General features: G+C 30.7%; 1 protein-coding gene and 1 long non-coding RNA gene across 2 annotated transcripts in view; one reads left to right on the top strand and one right to left on the bottom strand.

Moving 5' to 3' along the window:
- Window positions 1-22,884, bottom strand: part of LOC141376396 (uncharacterized) — a 387,511-nt gene that overhangs the window by 14,491 nt on the left and 350,136 nt on the right. The gene's annotated exons all lie outside the window — the stretch shown is intronic.
- On the top strand, window positions 592-12,069 carry si:ch211-103f14.3. The gene is made up of 11 exons (XM_021472307.3): window positions 592-652; window positions 759-881; window positions 1,091-1,311; window positions 3,030-3,214; window positions 5,689-5,761; window positions 5,852-5,949; window positions 6,023-6,103; window positions 7,595-7,763; window positions 7,945-8,041; window positions 8,137-8,157; window positions 10,838-12,069. Exons 1-11 carry the CDS (start codon window positions 643-645, stop codon window positions 10,996-10,998), a joined length of 1,239 nt encoding a protein of 412 aa, XP_021327982.2. The 5' UTR covers window positions 592-642; the 3' UTR covers window positions 10,999-12,069.

The raw sequence follows: 22,884 nt of genomic DNA, 5'->3' as shown, positions 1-22,884 counted from the left end.
CGACTGTCATAAATGTAATGCACAAGATTGTGTGATTTGGAAGGCAGTGAAGGACACATCTATGCTACCTTCGAAGGTTTCAGAGGTTTCAGATGCAGCCATGATTTGGGGAAACAGAAAACCCCCAAAAACAACAACATTACCATGGAAATTAACAATCCACCAAAAACTAAAACTCATCTGAAGCCACCTCATTGAATTTCCCAATCAAAACAGTTACATGATATGACGACTCATGTGAGTGTGCATTATTATTGTGCTTCTACGATTACTTAATATGGTACAATGATAACCTAAGGTGACATAAGTCACAGCCATATTGTTTCTTCTCCCTGGGGGATCGACACTTAGTCGTTGAGGTCTGTTATTATGATGCCAAGGATGTCTGTGCTCAAGTAAGTAAACAGGCCATTGTCACCTGCATGTCTGTGAAGAGCTGCGTAGTAGAGTTTCAGAAAGTGTCCTTGGGCGTTCCACTATATGGGACTTTTATTCACTAAAGGGCTGGGTCCACACGATAGACACACCTAAGTCTTCTGACCTTATTGCCTTTCCCTTTTTACAAAAGATAGTGTTGCACCAAAGAACTCCACAGTTTTCGGGAAGATCTCACAGACTAAGGATACCAAACCTGCAGCAAGAATGAGACAAGGTGCGTAGGATGTGTAACTACGGGACATTCGTTGAGCTGAGGATGTATTAATGATGATGACTAAATGAAATGATTGCGAATATTGTGTTATTTTTTCCACAAACAGGTTTACACTCTGCAAACCGCAGGAAATATATTCTCCTCAACATTTTCCTCTTCCTTTTAATTCCAAAATTCAACAAGAGCATTTTTTTAAGCTCCAACTGTGGATCAGATTACAGAATCCCAGGTATAGTTTTAATGTGTCTTTTTGATGGAGAACATGAAAAATAATTGCTTGTTTACATCATAAAAATGTCAGAATTATTGCTGGGTTGGTTTTGATGTACGTCCTTAAGTGTTTTCAAGCTTGAGATTCAAAATGTAATAGTTTTTTGCCTCAAGTAAGACTTTTTAGCAGATTTTGTATAACCAATCTTGTTGTATTTGTCATAATAGAGTACACAGACATCTCTGTGGATTGTGGAACAGAGTACATCAGTTTGGCCATCAGATTCTGTCCTGTTGTTTTCTCCGGCTACAATGAATCTCAGTTAATCCTCAACAGTGTTGTGAATGATCCAGATTGTGAAGGGGTCGTCGATACTTTTGCTTCACCTCCAGTTGTCCGATATACATTCTCGATTAACTCCAGCAATAACTGTGGCAGTAACTTTGTTGTGAGTATACTGAACAATTTAGTGTATTTTCCCAATAATTTGAAAATGATTATATCGAGCTGTCCTTGTTCCATGTGTCATGTATATATCGTATAGTAATTACTATGAATTATGCATAATTACATGCAACCAATCCTAAACTAAACCCACATTCTAACCCTAACGATAATAAGCAGTGTTGGGGGTAACGCATAACAAGTAATGTGAGTTACGTAATAATATTACTTTTCTAAGTAACGAGTAAAGTAACGCATTACTTTAAAAAAATTAGTAATAATATATTAGTTACTTTTATTAAAATGTAACGCACACTGTAAAAAAATCTATAATTTTATGGTTTATTTCCGGCTGCTGGGGTGCCAGCAAAAAAAAAAAAAAAAAGTGAAATAACGACTGTTAAATTCAGAAATTAACCATTAAATAATAGACATTAAATTGCAGAAATTCCTTAAATTAAAATTCTGGTAAATTTCTGTAATTTGTTTCTTTACAGTAAATTTCTGAAATTTAACGGCTGGATTTTTAAAAACTTTTTAGTTTAATTAATTAGTTTTTTTAAAAATAAATTGCTGAATTAAAATTAGTCACAATGAATCACACAGTCAAAGAGAAAATGTGTTCATTATTTTGAACACTTTGAAGGAAAAGGGGATTGTCTCAATTGACAGTGATTTTACTTGAGACAATTAATACAAATGTAGCAAACACATCACTTTAAACTCTCAATCATCTGTATATACGACATGTATAGCTCTAGGGTCAGGATAACAGATAACATTCTCAGATAACATTATCCTAAAATATTAGTTTTGATGTGATATTTAAAGGCAAATAAAGGTATAGCGTATACAGTGCGCTGTTAATTGCAAGCGTCAACTAAATCAAGCCTCAACCAGTTGATAAAAAGTAACGCAAGTGTAACTCAAAAGTAACGTAACACATTACTTACCATAAAAAGTAACTAAGTAACACAACTAGTTACTTTTTAGGGAGTAACTCAATATTGTAACCCATTACTTTGTCATGCAGTAGCTTCTCTAACACTGATAGTAAGTACATAAATTAATAGTTACATTATAACAAGACATTTAGAAGAGGTTGTAATTTTTTCTTTATATGCAACTTTAAAATAATATGTATAGGGTACTTATACAGCCACAAAATCAAAACTAAAAACTGCTAAATTACTTTTAAAAAATATTCACCAAACAAAACTGAAGGTTAAATATGGTTTTATGCCATTAAACACAATTCTTTTCTTATATTGTGAAGAAAAAAAACAGAAACAGGTATTGTTTTCTTCAAAAATTTGTTTTATCAAAGTAATAATTAAATCAATCAAAATAAGATATGATAGAAATTTTTTTTAATTTCATTGTTTTGTATCATTTCATCGCATCTTTGCTGTAAGATAATAATAATAATAATAATAATAATAATAATAATAATAATAACAAAAATCTGAACAAATAATCAATGTATAAACAGCAAATTAATTAAAACAAAAAATGCTTTTACACAGAGAACATACAAGTTACAAACTACAAGGTGCTTATAGATCAAACTGAAAATGTCAAATACCTCAAAATATGCCTTTATATTATAATTAAGATTATTACAAATGTATACATAAAATACCACACAATAACTCCAAGTCAAAACTAACTATTAAATACCATATTAAGAGCAACTATTAAATTCTGAACTTTCCTCCAAAGACATACAGAGGTGCAGGCACGGGATTGTTCTCAGACTTCTCCAACATCGAGACGGTCAACATCAGCGGAGTTGTGCGATCACTTGATATCACAACAAGCACTGTGACCTACAAACTTCAGCTGAGATACTACTACTCGTGCTCCTATCCTCTTGAATATCTAATCAACAACACTCAGATTGACGTGTAAGTGCTCATTTTCTCTCTCACTAACTGTTCTCCTCAAGGGATATTATTCAATTCACATCTAATATTCAGAGACAAAGTAGCACATGCACACATGTAGTTGTTGAACACTGAGAAACTATACACTTGTTAAGTTGTGACGTATGAAATACTGATTTCAGGTCCAAGCCTCCACACTTTTGAATTGAGAAAACTTGGTAGCGCTTTAGATTACAGCCAGTGATTTAAATAGTAAGTAAACTGATTTTACCTCTATTTGTTTTTTGTAGTAGCGTACCTATACACTATGTATGTGTAAGCAATAGGGGACAATATGAAAGGTATGGGGAGTCTGATGAAAAAAACTATAGAAAACATCATAGAATTTGTAATGCTTTATTTTAACGGATATATTTGACATTATTTTTGTTTTAGATTAGTCTTTTGCCGTTTTTTGCCTTTATTAGGATAAAACCGTATTTGAATAGGAAACGACGTAGGAGAGAAATTGATCAAAAAAATTTGCAAGCTGGGACTTGAACTTGTGAAAACCCAAACTGAAATGCTGCTATATATCATTATATGCCACAATATGTATATTGATGGTGGCATGATGGTTTGCTGGATCGAGTCCCGGCTGGGCCGGTTGGCATTTCTGTGTGGAGTTTTCCAGTTTTCCCACAGTCCAAAGACATGACCTATTGGTGAATTGATTGAACTAAATCGGCCATAGTGTCTGTGTGTGTGTGTTTGTGTGTGTGCACAAGTGTGTGTGAATGCAAGAGTGTGTTGGTGATTCTCAGTACTGGGTTGCAGCTGGAAGGGCATCCACTGCGTAAAACATATGCTGGAATATTTGCCGGTTAGTTCTGCTGTGGTAATTAAGGGACTAAGCTGAGATTTACTGTGGAAAATGAAAGAACGTTATTGTCGTTGTTTTACTGATGTTGTTTTTTTGTTTTGTCTCTACTGGTAACCAAAAAATCTTAATGGAATATGTCAAGAGCAAATTTTAAATTATCAAAGTGCACTGGTTTTGATGTTTTGTAATGTTTTTATTATATTTTTAGTGGAAACCATTAGAACTTATTTGATGGTTTCCGTTTTTTTTCTCAGCAGGGGAAAAATGGGTTTAAGTGAAAAGAGCATTAAAGTTGCTTTAATTTACAGCCTGCAAATGCGATATTTCCCCTGTAACTACAAGAAACAATGGGATAAAAGCTCAACCTTTATTTACAGCCTGCAACACTGTAAAAAATGCTGTGTTCCACACATGATTCCTTTGTGCTGTCACAACATAAATTGATTAAGTTTACAGTTAAGATGTCCCCCCAAAAACTCAAGAATAATAATAATTAGTTTGAGTAAGAAGCATAAATAATTTGAGTGTATGATTTCATTTAGCTTTTACCATTTACATATAAGTCAGAAGTTTTAGCCCCCCTTTGATTTTTTTTTTCTTTTTTAAATATTTCCCAAATGATGTTTAAAAGAGCAAGGAAAATTTCACAGCATGTCTGATAATATTTTTTCTTCTGGAGAAAAGCTTATTTGTTTCATTTCAGCAAGAAAAACAGCAGTTTTTAATTTTTAATCACCATTTTTAGGATAGAATTATTAGCCCCTTTTAGCTATTTTTTTTCAACTGTCTACAGAACAAACCATCATTATACAATAACTTGCCTAATTACCCTAACCTGCCTAGTTAACCTAATTAACCCAGTTAAGCCTTTAAATGTCACTTAAAGCTGTATAGAAGTGTCTTGAAATATCTAGTCAAATATTATTTACTGTCATCATGACAAAGATAAAATAAACCAGTTATTAAAACTAATATGTTTAGAAATGTGTTAAAAAAATCTTCTCTCCCTTAAACAGAATTTGATGAAAAAAATAAACAGGGGGGCTAATAATTCTCACTTCAATTGTGCCTTGCCTTATAATGGAGCAACAGGTTTTTTTGTAGGTTTGCGTTTACAATAAAATAAGTCTTAAAAAGCTACTTTTGGTAATTAAATATATTGTTAGTGCTAAATGTAAGTGTTAACCTCCTCGTTGCTCAAAGCCATGGTGTAAATATCACATTTGCTGGCTTTAAATAAAGTGATGCTTATTACCACCTTGTTTGTTGTTAATTACGTACTGTATAGCTACACTAATATTACAAAACAACATGCTGTAAAGTCAGTTTACTCATTATGTACATTGCAGGGCTGTAATTTAAAGTGTTATCTCAATAGTTTACAAAATTTACAAAATCAAGATGCACAGATCAGTCTCTGCAATTCAGACACCAATATTTTAATAATTCTAAAAGATAAATCTTTTTCTGACAATCTGATATTACTCGTGGCTAGAGAAATACTGTGACTGTGAGTGAATATTAATGCCATCTGTCTGCATCTGATAGACGCAGAAACTGATGTGTGACTTTGGGTCTAACAAAACTTATAGAGTGTTTCGTGTAAACATGAACCATATCTCTCTTCCTGAAGGTTGGGCACTTCGATAGCAGTAAAAGACAACAATGGCAGTTTTATCAGCACTCTGAGTCTCAAACTCTTCAGAGTGAGTTAATCGGATTTCCTTCATCTATAGATTTAGTTATAAATAGCCAAACATTAATTCAAAAATTCTGCATTTCATTTTATTTCTCAGGACTTAAACTACACCCAGCCTCTTATAATTCCTCCACATGGTATCCATCTGAAGACGAATGTGTTTGTACAAGTTGAAGCCACCAACTTGACCTCAAAGTAAGACCTGTTTCATTTGGTGTAATAAAACAGCAAATTGAGACAATGTTGATTATTGTTATGTCTTTTACAGTTATTTCCTGCTGTTGGACAGATGCTTCGCCTCCGTCTCTAACAAACCCGTCACCAAAACCTTCTATGACCTCTTTTTGGCGTAAGTTCACTCTAAAAAGCCATTTAATTTATAATGACAAATTATATATGAGACATTTTGGAATTTCAAGTACAGTGTCTGGTTTAATGTTTCAAATAACTTAAAATGTCAAAAAATAAAAAGTCATAATAAGAGTGGAATAGTTTTCTATTATCATTCAGCAAAACGTATTTATTTGATGTATTTTTTTATTAATAATTATTATTTTCAGTTTTCTTAATGTGTGTTGTGTGTGTGTGTGTGTGTGTGTGTGTGTGTGTGTGTGTTTGAGTGCAGGTATATGTGTCTAGGTTACTAATTTCTTGAGCAAAATGGTAACTTTTGAACATGATTGTTATTATCTATATAATGGTCATTTGAAAATACTGTTGCTCTGCATGTACAAATTATAGTTCTAAATTGAAGTTGTCATCTTTGTTTTACTCTGTAACCTATAGATGATATTTCATCAAATTACAAAATAAAACTTATATATGTCAACTTTATATATATATAAAGGAAAATATTTTATTTATTAAATATGCTCTAAAATGAGGGGTAGTGATAGTTTAAACAGTTACAATGTTTAAATATAGAGAAGTTAAGAAATCATACACCACCAGTCAAAAGTTTTTTTTTTATTAATTTTATTTAATAATTTAAATTAAATGATTCTGTTTTATCAAGGCAGCATTTTTTAAGTGTAAAAATTTAATTGTTAAATACTTATTAATTAAATATTTATGTATTACGTATTGTATGTAATTTCAAATGAAAATACACTCAAAAAACTATGTTTGCTGTTTGTTCAAACTACTTATTTAAAATGAGTTGAAGCAACATATTTCCTGAGGTTTTTTGGGGAACAACTTACTTGTTTTATGTTCAATCTACTTAAATTTGTTAAAAACTAATAAGTTAACTTAATTAATTCTCGTTGTCCCAACACAAATCAATTGTGTGGAACCCAGCATGTTTTACAGTTTATTACTCCAGTCATTACTGCTTTTATTACTATTACCTTTAATAACAATAATAATAATAATAATAATAATAATAATAATGAAAATTCCTTATTAAAATCACTGGAATAAAGGATTTAATAAATGATAAACGACTTCTGAAAAGTTATTTTATAGTGCAATAACATTTCACAATTTTTACTTTTTTTTTTGATAAAATAAATGCAATCTTGATAAGCAGGAGAAATTTATTTTAAAAACATTTAATTATTGTTACAATTAATGACCCCAAACTTTTGACCAGTAGTGTGTCTGTATGTATATACAGTTTAAGTCAGAATTATTAGCCCCCCTTTGAATTAATTTATTTAATTATTTCTTCTGGAGAAAGAGGCAGGCTAGGATAATTAGGCAAGTTATTGTATAATGAAGGTTTGTTCTGTATTTTGAAAAAAAAAAAAAAAAAATTCTGACCTCAACTGTATATAAATGTGTGAAATTGTTTGGGGGCCTGAGAGTGAATAATCAATTTGCTAATTTGTTTGATCAGTTGTGGAATGAATCGCCTCACTAAAATGTTGACGAACGGTGAGATGCAAGTGGCTCGTTTCTCCTTTCCAGCCTTCCGGTTTACAGAACAGTACAACCAGTCAGTGTCCACATACTATCTGCACTGCATCACGAGACTGTGTGAAATCACCACCTGCGCCGCATACAGGGTAAACGCATAAAGCACATGCTTTTGAGCTACATTAATGTAATTACACAGTGTCACTGTAAAATGCTTTTTGTAAAGTGACATTTGAAGATGATGTTCACTCTAAAATAACAATACACACATCCAATTCAACAACCCAGAGACACATATTGACTCACTGATGCTCAACGGCTCTTTCACAGCAATGTCGCAAAAGAAAAAAGAGGGATGTTTCTCCAAGTGGAGTCACAGATGCCACCACAATCACGTCACCAGCAATCATCATAAGTGCAGATGACGGTACAACCCTTTCCTTTATAAAAATCTCAATCAATTATTTATGTAACATTGCTGTCTGAGAAAACTGACTTTATTTTTTGTATATTATATTTCAGTGGTGGCAACAAAAGAGGAAGGTGAGCTTAAATTCTTTGACCAATTGTTAATTTTCATGGCATAGCATTTATTTATATAGTGACATGAATTAACGTATCCATATATAAAAGAGAGCACACAATAAACAGCTAAAAAGCACTTTTTATATGATTATATGTACGGTTAGAATGTTTGATTTTCTTTAGTGAATCAGTTTGAATCAAATGATTAAATCATATACCTGTACTTATTGTAGGTTTTTTTGTTTGTTTGTTGTTTTAATCGTCTAATCCAATCTCTATACAAAGTCAGCGATCAAGCACTCTCTTCTAGAAAGTTCATATGTAGAGCTTGATTGTTGATTTAGAGAGTCATCTAAATGAACCAGATTAAAAAGGAATGATTCACTAATTCAAGTCTGCTACACTGCTGTCTGTTATATCATTCATTCATTTTCTTTTCGGCTTAGTCTCTTTTTTTAATTGTGGGGTCGCCACAGTGGAATGAACCGCCAACTTATCCAGCATATGTTTTATGCAGGGGATGTTCTTTTAGTTGCAACCCATCTCTGGGAAACTGTAATTTTATGTCATGTTATATTCTATTATATTCTATTTTATTAAATTATTAAATTCTATTCTATTATAATGTTATATTCTATTAAATTATTATATTATAATAATTTAATATTATATTATATTATATTATGGTTTGGCATGGTGGCTCAGTGGTTTTCGCCTCACAGCAAAAATGTAGTTGGTTTGAGCCCCGGCTGGGTCAATTGGCATTTCTATGAATAAATGAATGAATATTATATTATATTATATTATATTATATTATATTATATTATATTATATTATATTATATTATATTATATTATATTATATTACATTACATTACTTTACATTATACTACATTACATTACATTACATTACATTATATTATATTATATTATATTACATTACATTACATTACATTATATTATATAATATTATAGTATATATTATATTACATTATATTACATTATATTATATTATATTATATTACATTATATTATATTATATTATATTATATTATATTATATTATATTATATTACATTATATTATATTATATTATATTATATTATATTATATTATATTACATTACATTACTTTACATTATACTACATTACATTACATTACATTATATTATATTATATTATATTACATTACATTACATTACATTATATTATATAATATTATAGTATATATTATATTACATTATATTACATTATATTATATTATATTATATTATATTATATTACATTATATTATATTATATTATATTATATTATATTATATTATATTATATTACATTATATTATATTATATTATATTATATTATATTATATTATATTATATTACATTACATTACTTTACATTATACTACATTACATTACATTACATTATATTATATTATATTATATTACATTACATTACTTTACATTATACTACATTAAATTACATTACATTATATTATATTATATTACATTACATTACATTACATTACATTATATTATATAATATTATAGTATATATTATATTACATTATATTACATTATATTATATTATATTATATTACATTATATTATGTTATATTATATTATATTATATTATATTATATTACATTATATTATATTATATTATATTATATTATATTATATTATATTATATTATATTATATTACATTACTTTACATTATACTACATTACATTACATTACATTATATTATATTATATTATATTACATTACATTACTTTACATTATACTACATTACATTACATTACATTATATTATATTATATTATATTACATTACATTACATTACATTACATTACATTATATTATATAATATTATAGTATATATTATATTACATTATATTACATTATATTATATTATATTATATTACATTATATTATATTATATTATATTATATTATATTATATTATATTATATTATATTATATTATATTATATTATATTTGAATTAATCTATTCTTATTAAAGTTTATCTAGATTACTTGTTCAAACCAAAGTATATAGTTAGTGATCATTCACGGTTATGTTATATTTTTATACAAACAAACGCAGCTTTCTATTTCAATATATATTACTTTATACTAGACTCATACTCTTACATTAAATAATTCAAATTCCATTTACATATATTTCAGTTATGATGAAAAGCTAGTGCATGTTTTTACCAAAACTATTTTTTTAAATGCGTGTGTGTGGAAAACAATATGATTTGCACAAAGAAATTATGGGGTTCTACTCTAAAGAAGTTGTTACCACTCCAGTTAGAGCATCATTATGCGTGTTTTCTGTTATAACTAACATGGTTTAAAACGATTGATCTGCGACAGAGAAACTACATGTCTTGGGAAACACTCGTCACTACATCGTTCTATTCCCAAATGATACATCATACTACGCTAGTTGGCTGATTGGCTGCTCAAGATACGTTTACAATTTTCTTTACAGTTGAAAAAAAGCATTAAAAAAAAAAAGAATCATTAAAATATTTGTCTTCACTGCCACCTTTGACAAATGTATGTAAATTTGACAAAATTATGTGCTTGAAAAAATTACTAACCACAAAACTGATAAACAGTAATGTATTTATCTACCGTTTTTGCACATTACATTTAAATCTAACTTTATTTTTTTCCTTGCATTTGAGATGTGACAATCAGCACAAAACAGCCTTCAGACTCCACCGTGGGAATCGGCGTGGCAGTGTGCATCCTGGCATTCTCCTGCATCACGATCATAGTAATAGGAGCAATTTTCTACAAAAGACACTGGGACAACAAACCTTCAAAAACACCAGCGGTGAGCTGAAATTCATGCTCCAATAAAGGACAATCTGCCTCTTTTGGACCAACCCGTCGCTGTAGGAGGGCTGAGCTTATATATACATATATTTATATATTATATATAGCTTATTCTTTCCTATAGTGCTTCCATCTGTATAATGACCGGTTTAGAAGAGCAACAGTGCACTGCATCAGCTCTACACATCTTTATGTGCAGCTTGGACCTGTGGATAATTTACATGGTTAAAAGCACAGAGGCTTAACGTTTACATTAAAAACATAGCAAGCATTTTTTGTTTAAAAAAGATGTCTAACAGCTGTCTAATAGATGTCATCTCGGCTAAAACAAGGCTAAATTTGGGCTGTCAGTGAAAATCTAATAGGCCAAAACTAGACTAGTCATCAAATAAACAGAAATGAATGACTACACTTATAAAGTCTGTCTAATCTGTCTATTTGATGACTAGATTCTTAGATGTCTATTGGATTTTCACTGACAGCCCAAGTTTAGCCTTGTTTTAGCCAAGCTGTCTATGTTTAGATGTCTATTAGACGTCTGTTAAACACAAAGTTGTTTACCGGAAGGGCAATATGAGTTCCTTGATTTCGTGTTCATGAATTAAAAAGCATTGATCAACCCATTAACTGAATCCACTCCCAATGAACACACGTTGTGATGCCTGTAAAACACACAAAGGAAGTAAACGTTGGCTTGTTTTGATGCGAAACAGCTCTTTAAAACAGACGCCACACCACCGAAAATGTGTTATTTATTCATTTATACTTTCTTTTTAAACCCCGAATCTGAAGGAAACTCATGTACAGCCCCACGTCTGCAATGAATGTTTTAAATCAACACTTCTGAAAGCATATCAGAGTGTTATAGATCCCTTCTGCTTGTCCGACTTCATAAATAAAGAAATAGGAATGAAAGCAATTCTGAATGAGAGCGCAGCAATGCGTTCAGATCTGAAGTCAAGTTTTTTTTTTTTTTTGCTCTGCTCTATCATTATAATGTTGAGCTCTTTAAATAGATGTATATTTGTGATTCATTCATCATTGCATGCTTTATATGAATAAAAGGTCCTGGTACCAGAACAAATCTCTGTCTCCTTGAGTGAATTAGAACTAGAATTTGAAGTAAAGCAACTGGAGGTCAACTATTAATTGAATGTAAGGGCTGAGAAGGTAGTAAACACGTATTTAAAAGTCATCTAAAAGATCTTTGACCCTATGTGCTGAAAATAAGAGCCTAACAAAAGTGGGTCAGACAATTGCATTCGACAAAAGGGAATTTCTGAAGTATTAGTATGGAAATGCGATCATGGTGTAATATCATTTTCTGTGACCTGTCAAATGTATTAAAAGCATGACCTTAACTTTGCCAGGTGTTTTTGTACAGCAGCTACAGTATAATAAACCTCATTTCTTTGTTTTGGTTGTTAAAGAGTCTTAAGGGTCACGTTTTCATGTGTCTGACACCTGAAACTGCTCCCACAGTCATGCAGGAGAAAACGTGATCTTGTTGTCCTCCCTAAAGTAAATGGAGATAATTATTTCACTTATACTACAGTACCATACATAAAGGCATAGATTGTCAGAGGTTTTATTTCAAGGCCCTTTTCAGGTGTCTATAAAGCATATGGTTAAAAATGTATGGCTAAGTTCTCACGCATTTACACCCAAAGTCTTTAATGCTGAATTCAAAATGTCATTTTACACAAACATAACAATTTCAACATGGAGTTTTTAATTGTACAACATATTACAAATGATATTTCAAATATTTAACGTGATGTTTAACAGAGAAGGAACATTTTTATCAGTGTTTCTGATTGTATTTGGAGAAGATCTTGTTTCTGTCTTGTTTGTTTGGAATTTAGGAAATTGAGAATATTTTTTAAAATTATTATTTTTTAATTTTCGTTAAATAAAATAAACTTCTGAGGACAATATTAGCTTCAATATTACAGCTTTCCCGCTGTTACCAGTTTGCTCAGAAGCACACCATGTACGTTGGTAAACTTGAGATGTAGACAGGAGATGACCACCACCACGATGGGGTTCAAGTCTGTGAAAAACAGTTCCAGAAAGTGGGTAAGACAAATATAGAAGCCAAAAAATAAAATAAAATAAATCACAGAGTGAGAATGTCGCAAAATCTGAAAACGTGGTTAAAAATCAGGGTCTTTTTCTGGATTGCTTTTTAAAACTGTCAGTTGAGTTTAGGGAAGTGGGTGGTTGGTCAATCTGTGCTTTTAAAAACACTATTGGTTGGGTTTAGGGAAGGAGGACCAGTGGATCAGTCGATCCGTCAGTCAGTTGGTCAGTCGGTTGGATGGTCGGTCAGTCAGTCAGTCAGTCAGTCAGTCAGTCAGTCTGTCAATCAGTCAGTCAGTCAGTCAGTCAGTCAGTCAGTCAGTCAGTCAGTCAGTCAGTCAGTCAGTCAGTCTGTCAATCAGTCAGTCAGTCAGTCAGTCAGTCAGTCAGTCAGTCAGTCAACAGCAGGATTTGGTGGATTTACATAAGAAAAGCAGGCACGAATGGCAGTCGCAAGAGAAATTTGAGATCTCAAAAGGTATACAACGGCCTCTGGCAGATTTGCGAAAAAAAAACTCAAAAAAAAAAAAAAAACGCAGCTCCTGGGACATATTTGGTGCTCTCCAGATATGCACATAGTGGTCCATTAATAGAATGAACCTGGGTTGATAAAATGTTTTACCTTTGTCTTATTGATTCATTTTAACAATTACATTTTTGTCATTTACAAAATAATAATGATAATAATAATAGGAAAAATATTTTCAGAATGAGCATTGCTAATAAAGTGAGCGGGCACTGATGCATTCCTTAGATCAGTGGTGCCCGATCATGCTTCTAGAGATCTACTTTCCTGCAGAGTTCAGCTCCAACTAAACTAAAGCAAATAAAGCAACCCAGACTCATTCTGGAAACGTAGCCACACGGACGTTTCTGGAGACTGCAAAATATGTCCCTGGAGGTACGTATTTGTGGAGCTTTTGTTTTTGCAAATCCGCGAGAGGCCGCCGTGTGTGTTTCTTCGCGTCTCGAACGCCTCTCGTGAGCCCCGTTCATGCCCGCGCTGTTCTCGTGTAAAAAGCCACTGGAGGCATCTGTCGAGCAACCGTCTGACTGACTGACTGACTGACTGACTAAATGACTGAACGTTTGACTGGGCGGCCGGCCAATCGGCCTCCTCCTCCTTCCTTAAACCCAAGCAACGATTAACAAAAGCCGTCCAGACCACGTTTTGACCGCGTTTTTGGATTTCACCACGTTCTCGCCCTGTTATGAACTTGTTCACTTTATTTTTTGGATTATGTTTTTTGTCTTACTTGATTTCTGGAACCACTCTTCCCCAGACTCGAACCCAGTCGTCGCTGCAGGTGGCTCCTCCTCCTCCGGGCCACCGCTCCACCGACGTAACACAACGAGCTAACCGGACAAACTGTTTGTGGCGGGAAAGCGCTCCACACAGAGGATCCGAAGGAGCACTTGGTAATTAAAGACAGGTGTGTTTGATCAGGATTGCAGCTGAACTCTGCAGAAAGGTAGATCTCTAGGAACAGGATTGGGCACCCTTGTCTTAGATCAGTCATCTACCAAGGAGAATCAAGCATCCACGAGTTCTGTTTATTATCAATACCAATCAACCGACTGTGATTTCTGATGCAGCTTTACAGTGTAAATCTTTCACTTCTTTTATTATACGTGTTGTGTTTTGTGGTGGTGATTGTGACGGAAACCTTGTCGAGTCCCCAGTGTATGAGCTGCTCAGAGGGGAAAGGACAGATTTTCAGAAAGATCCAGCACAGAAGTAGGGCACACGATGATTCATACTGTCAGATGTTGAACTAGGCCATCATTTTGAGGCTCTCTTCAACTCTCTTTGTTTCTTTATTACTTTGTTTTGAAAGCATGGCTTGGAATATGTGAACGCCCTATATACTGACTCACCCGCAAAGGGTATAGTGGCGTTCCAAAGGAATTTAGATTCAAAATATAATAGATATTTTATTCTTAGCATTTATTAATCCAGTTATTATCTGCAGTGTCCTACATAACACACAGCAGCTGCCAGAAATGTACTGTATGAAATTCAGCAATGTTTCAGATACACTACAGATACACTACAGCCAACAATTTTGCTGTATTATATATAATGCTGTTATACAAAGCAATGTAAAATATAAAACTATATCATGAACTTTGTTTAAATAACATAGTGTAATAAAAAGTGGCAGAAAATGAATGAATGAATGCATGAATGAATAAATAAATGAACGAATAAATGAATATGTTTGTTTATAAAACTTCTTTAATAAATTTATAAAAAAATAAACAAATTAACACATTGTCTTCTTTAATTATATTTATTAATATTATTAATTGAATAATATTTAATAATATTAATAATAATAATAATGATAATAATAATAATAATAATAATAATAATAACAACAATTATAATACTGTAAATTATTCCAAATGATTAAAATTTTTTCAATGTTAAAAATTATAAATAAAAAATTATTGTCTTATTTAATTCTGGACACGTTTGTTTATTTTTTCTTTATATTTTATTGTAAAATGTTATATTTAACAATATTGTCTATTGACACATTTTTTAAAATGTATGTTAAGAACTCAAAGTCATTTACCATCAGTTATCATCAATTACCAGTATAACATTCTTCCACTAATTGTTATAATCATGAATGTTTAATCTAATTAAATTTGCAACATTAACTTAACCCTTGTGTATTATTATTAAATTTACCTTATGTTGGTGACTGTTTTGTCCCATTGACTTCCATTATAACAAAATGTTTTGATTGCAAGGCATGACACCCTATAATCATGCATTCTTGGTTGTTGGTAGCACCATTAACCCTTTAGAAAAGCCTATGCAAAAAAAAAAAAAACATTTTTGTATAACAGCAAACTATAATGTGCCTTTCTTAAATAAACTTACCATGTTTACTATGTTCTGAAAGCTGGGGTGCTTTTTCTGATTTTCTCAGCCAGATCAAGGTAAGTGTGCAAAGGTCTCTCTCTCTCTCTTACATGCACACACGCATGCACACTACACTCCATATAACTCTATGTAAATGCCAGAAACTATACTTACTTTTGCACTGCATCTGATGTAAAAATGTTTGAATGGAAGTCAATGGGGCAAAAACAGCCAACATTGCAAACTTGTTGTAAACTTGCCGAGTGTATTGTCAAGTTTTTCAAAAAATGTCAAACATTTTTTAAAATATGTGTCAGAATAAGATGTGTCACCAAAAATCATTCAATTGGGTAAAACACAGAAAAAGTTGTGGCCAAATAAACTCAAAAACATCAGAAAAGTGGATGAAAACATTCCAAAATAAGGGTTAACTTAACTTTGAACCTAGGTTAAGTTTAAAATTCAAACACATTGAGGAGTACTTTCCTAAGATAAGGATATTCCCCAAAAAAGGGTTAACTTAATATAACGTAATGTAACGTAACCTAACGTAACGTAACTCAGCTCAACCCAACAACTTAACTTAACTTAACTTATCCTAGCTTAGCCAAATCAAATCGAACCTATAAAGCTTCCAATTCAAACACATTGAGGAGTACCTTCCAAAAATAAGGATATTGCCAAAATAAGCGTTACCCTAATGTAATGCAACTTAACGTAACTTAATGTAACTTAACGTAACATAACTTAATGTGACTTAATGTAACTTACAGTTTTTCTCAGTGGCCTTGGTGCATTTCTCACAACACTATTTACATTTACACAACAGATAATGCATTTCTCAAAACAATAAGTCATTTGTACACATCATAGTAGCAGTTTCTCATTCCTTTCAACGCATTGCAGATACTTTTGGACATGCATCAATTGCTTTCACACAAGTCTCAGCTATTTATAACATTATCATTTGCTTATGTCATGTCAGTCAAAATGAACTAAACTTGTAAATGCTGAATAGTCATCCCATATAAAACGAATAGTCCTCATTTCATTACTTGAGTCATTACATGCAAAAATGTTGAACTAGTTGTCAAAATCTGTCTAGCAAATTTTATAAAATAAATTAAATATTTATTTTCCTGAAAGTGTCTTCTAAATTGAACAGTTTCATAAATGATTTACAGACCTGTGTTTGTTGTAGGTTCAGTTCCAATATATACTGCAATATTGTTCAGAGTGGTGCACAGCTCTACCCAAAGGAAGTTTATGTTTGTTGTAAATAAGGGTGTATTTATTATTTTGCACAATGCTGTGAATAAATTAGAATTGCAACAAGCATCTGCAGTAAAAATGTGAAACATACATATTCAGTGTCTTGTACTCAGATACCTCATTAAATGCAGTGATGTCTAACTTTACTGTAATTTCCAAATGGCTGTGCAAATAGTATCTAGTGCTGTCTTGAGCATTTTCAGGAAGTGTCACCAAAATCTGACTTTTTTTGCATTGAAAAAAATGTACAGAGTAAACTGTCTTAATGAAAACATGACAAAGCCATTTGACTATCTTGTTGATAAACAATGGTGTCAGGACTTTTCATCTTGATGATAATGACACTTTAATTGACATCAATACTTGCTTTTGAGGAATGAACTTTATCCATTTTGAGCATGTGACATGCTTTTGCAGGTTACCACCTTGGTTTTGCAGTTTGCACTAACTGTTTTGAGAAATGTGCAAATGTAAATAGTGTTGTGAGAAATGCACCAAAGTGACTGAGAAAAACTGTAATGTAGCGTAACTTAACCTAGTTTAGCTTAACCAAATCAAATTTAAGTTAAGTTACCAATTCAAACACACTGAAAAGTACTTTTCCAAGTGTTAACCTAACCTCAACGTAATCTTAACTAAAAGTAACTTAATCAATGAAAACGACTGCCATACCTGGGCTAAACTTAATAAAACACTGATGTTATTTCCCCTACTAAAGCATTCTGAAGCTCCTCCAGTCTTATTAATGTCAGGTTTCCTATAGCATCTCCTTGGACAAGCTCAGCTGAATCGAGAACAGAAGCTTCATCCTTTCATCTCCACCTTTGTTTCAAGTGCTCAAGACAATAGGATGGAATCTCCTATTGAGGGAAGCTTATTCATTATTCATCAGAGGAGTCATAGGCAGTTATTAATTCTAGAAGGACTGGAGGAGCAGAGTAATGAAGGAGGAAGAAGAAGAGGAAGGCTGAGCTTTGAAACTTGGCTGCAGGAGAGCTGTAAAAGCTTCAAAGCTCTGCGGTTTGAAGGAGACCTGCAGACCTGACACACAGAAGGGCTAAAGAGAAGCTCTGTAAATCCTCCATGTCTCTCCAAAACCTCTTATTGGTGCTGTTTAAAGACCACCAGCTGGGAAAGATCCCCAGGCCACTGACACACCTGTAGGTCCACGACTGAGAGGACTTTACTCAAAATGAAAGGCTTCAATTAGGAAATGCTGGAGGAAAGAAACCTCCGGAGGGGACTGTAATGGTGAGACTTTGTATGATGATGTTTGATGGACTTAGAGTCTTTGACTAGAGTGCTCTAGTTTAGTCTTCTTCAGAAGTTATCAAAGACCTATCAAAGACAAACTAGAATGTTCGAAGTAGATTTCTTTGGATTTCATGACTGAAGTTCTGTGTTAGTATTATATGTTGTCACTGGTAGCCAACTTTCCTCATCTTAGAATGAAACTATATAAAATAAAATAAAATTATGATTCTTAAAAATAATGTGTAAAATGATTAATATTACTGTATTTATTAATATTATTATGTTCTTTATTCAAATAAATACATTTTTTATACATGATGAATAACATGTATCTTATACAAATTATAATTTATTTATATTTAATACGATTTTCATGTTTTAATATTTTAAATTAAGCTTTATTATTATTATTATTATTATTATTATTATTATTATTATTATTAATAATAATAATAATAATAATAATAATAACAATAATAATAAAAATTGTTTTATTCATATTTATTTAAATACCTAACAATAATAATGACAAGGCATAATTTCGTATTCATATTTATAAAGGTTTTCTATTTTTTACAAAATATAAATGTAAAAAATATTATGAAAATTTGTTAATATTTTTATTTAATTAATTTATTTTTCATTTTTGTTAAATGTATACTTATAAAATTAATACTGTTTTATACACACTTATTTCTTTGAATATTTAAAGAAAACAATAAACAAATTTTCCACATGCCAGTTATATTATATTTGCTCAGATTTATTTATTTAAAACTTTTAAAATAAATTCAAATTTAGGTGATTATTATTATTATTATTATTATTATTATTAAAGTGAAAAGAAACACATTAAGTTTATGACAAACTGTAAAAAGAATATAATTTAAATTTAATAATTTTTTAATGTTCAAAATGTAAATACATTATTATTATTATTATTATTATTATTATTATTTGAATAATAATAGTTTTATTTATATATTTTTAAATACTTACAAATTATAACAATCATGACAAGGTATGTCTTTTTACAGTATATTTATATTTATATTATTCTTCACAAAATATAATTTATAAAACTATAAATAAACAAAATGTATATCTTAAAATATGCAAATCTGTTAATATTTTTATTTTATTTACTTATTTTTTATTTTTTAATGTATACTTATAAAATTAATACTGTTTTATACACACTTATTTTTTTATATTTAAAGATATAATTTAACTATTTTTTCATGCAAATTATATTTGATCTATCTTTATTCAGATTCATTTATTTAAAATTTTAAAATATATATTTAAAAATTCTAATTTATCTGATTATTATTGTTATTATTAAAATTAAAAGGAACACCCTAATTTTATAACATACTGTACGTATCTAATATAATATAATGTAATATAATATAATATAATATAATATAATATAATATAATATAATATAATATAATATAATATAATTGTAATTATATGTTTATTTAAAAAAATCTAAATACATTATTATTATTATTATTATTATTATTATTATTATTATTATTATTATTGTTATTATCATCATCATCATTATTATTACCATTATTGTTGTTATTATCAATAAAATTAAAAGGAACAACTTAATTTTATAACATACTTAAAATATATAATATGTAATTATAATAATAATAATCTTAATACTTTATTATTATTATTATTATTATTATTATTATTATTATTACTTTACTAATGCATATTTAAATACTAATAAAATCATCAAAATAAAAAATAAATAAATAAAGAATTATTAAACAAGAAAAAAACTACAAAAAATTGTGTTAGTGTAAAACACTTTCAACAGTGAATAAAGGGCACAAACACACACAACGGCAACAGTCTTTCTAGTTTGAAACTCAACTAAGTACTAATATTATTTGAGTCAATTCATTTCCATAGTACATTAAGCTTCTGGTCGATCTATGCTGATGAACATTACTCCAGTCACTGAGGCCAATAATAGAAGTATAATCATTTCTCTGGGACACAGATGCAATACTAGTTGTGTGTTCAGCTCACGAGAGGATCTTTCCTATAAGAGCTCATCAGTGTGGTCAGCCTTTCGTGAAAAAACAGACTTCATTCTGGAGCATGATTGAAGACAGAGAGAAAGAGAGAAGCCAGACTGAAGAAAAGCTTCATGTGATTACTTCTGTTCTGCTTCAGAGACAGCAGCCATCGGACAAAAACACACACACACCCCTGACACTGTTGAGAGAGCATCTATGACAGATTGTAATAAAGGTGTGGATTTTTATAAGGGAATCATATTTCAACTGTTGTGCTCATAAACGCTGCACTTTCACTTGCCTTGGCTGAAACATTTCCAGGTTTCCAGAATTTATCACTCTCTCCTTGTTCAGATCTGTCTGTATTTATTTTGTCCGTGGCAGTATTTCGTGCTTGTCCATCAAGGGGGAACAGTGGCTCTCCGAATGCTGGATAGAAAGCTTGTTTCTGCCAAGGAAATAAATAAAAATATAAAAAGGTCATTTGTGTTTTTATCAAATGCCTTTTATCCTATAAGTCTGATGTTTTCCTTCAGATTCTGAAGAATAAAAGTGAGAATGGTGACTTTCTTCCTTGGAATTACAAGTAATTTCAGATTTTTTTTTCTCCAAGCTCTATTTCTATTCAGGATTGATAGACCAAGAATTAGGACAAAAAATGTCAGAATTAAGTCACAAGAAAACTAAATGATCACATACAAATAATATTTTATTTATATTTTATATATTTATATTTAAAACACACCTTAAAAATAATAATAATAATAATAATAATAATAACAACAATATATATATATATATATATATATATATATATATATATATATATATATATATATATATATATATATATATATATATATATATATATATATATATATATATATATATATATATATATATATATATATATATATATATATATATCATTCATTCATTCATTCATTCATTTTCTTGTCGGCTTATTTTTACGCACCGGATGCCCTTCCAGCCGCAACCCATCTCTGGGAAACATCCACACTCACATTCACACACACACACACTCATACACTACGGACAATTTAGCCTACCCAGTTCACCTGTACCGCATGTCTTTGGACTGTGGGGGAAACCAAAGCACCCGGAGGAAACCCACACGAACGCAGGGAGAACATGCAAACTCCACACAGAAACGCCAACTTTGCCGAGGATCAAACCAGCGACCCACCGACCTTCTTGCTGTGAAGCGACAGCACTACCTATTGCGCAACTGCTTTGCCCTAGTATATATAATAAAATCCTGGATTTGAGAAAAATGTGATCAAAAAAAGTAAAAAAAATCATAAGATTACAATTGCAAGAAAACTCAGAATAGCACTCAAAAAAACTACAAGATAACTTTGAATTTTGACAAAACTAAAACTGCAAGATATGAACTTAGAAATGATAGATAAAGACAAAAACAATAAACAAAAAAAAAAAGGCCAGAATTAAGTCAGAATTGCAAGACAACTGAATCGCAACCAAGAAAGAGTCACACTTTACAATAAGGTTCATTAGTTGATGTTACTCAATGCATTTACTAATATAACCAAACAATGAACAATACATCTACTACAGTGTTTGTTCATGTTAGGTAACGTTAGTTAATAAAAATACAGTTGTTCATTGTGAGTTAATGTTAACTCACGGTGCAATAACTAATGTTAACAAGCATGAGTTTGGATGTTAATAATGCATTAGTAAATGTTCAATTATGATTAAAAAATGCTGTACAAGTGTTGTTCATGATTAGTTCATGTTAGTAAATGCATTAACTAATGAACCTTTTTGTAAAGTGTTACCCAAGAAAGTAAGAATTACCATTTTTATAAACTCAGAATTGTGATGAATAAAGTCAGAATTATCTGATAAACCAACAAAGTTTAGAATTCAGAATTGCAAGATACATGTATTTAGATTTTTGTTTTCAGAGAATATAGTGCCTAAAAAAGACTTTTTCCCCCTAAACTTCAAGAGAAAAGTCATAATTGTGCAAAATGAACTCAGAAATGCTAAAAAGGAAATCAGAATTGCAAGATACAAACTCTGAATTATTTTGAAGAAAGTCAGAATAGGAGACATAAGCTGAGAAGTATTCTTATTTTGACAGAATTGTGATCAGATTTGTGATCAGAATTGTGATCAGACTCAATTAATCGGATCAGGTGTGTTTAATCAGAGTTGAAACTAAACTGTGCAGAGCTCCGGCCATCTAGGAACTGACTTTGACACATATGCACTATGGGCAATTTTGTTTACGCATATCACCTATAACTCATGTCTTTGGACTTGTAGTTGAAACCGGATCACCTGGAGTAAACCCATGCAAACATGAGGAAAA

Source organism: Danio rerio, chromosome 10 (assembly GCF_049306965.1).
Source record: "Danio rerio strain Tuebingen ecotype United States chromosome 10, GRCz12tu, whole genome shotgun sequence".
In the NCBI taxonomy this organism is placed as follows: domain Eukaryota; kingdom Metazoa; phylum Chordata; class Actinopteri; order Cypriniformes; family Danionidae; genus Danio; species Danio rerio.
This window is presented reverse-complemented; position numbering and strand designations above follow the sequence as displayed.

Bases quoted from the DNA above. Each gene is read 5' to 3' on its own strand.
- si:ch211-103f14.3 (XM_021472307.3), top strand. The intron at 1,312-3,029 runs GTGAGTATACTG...TTTCCTCCAAAG, and splicing joins ACTGTGGCAGTAACTTTGTT to ACATACAGAGGTGCAGGCAC. The intron at 6,104-7,594 runs GTAAGTTCACTC...TTGTTTGATCAG, and splicing joins TTCTATGACCTCTTTTTGGC to TTGTGGAATGAATCGCCTCA.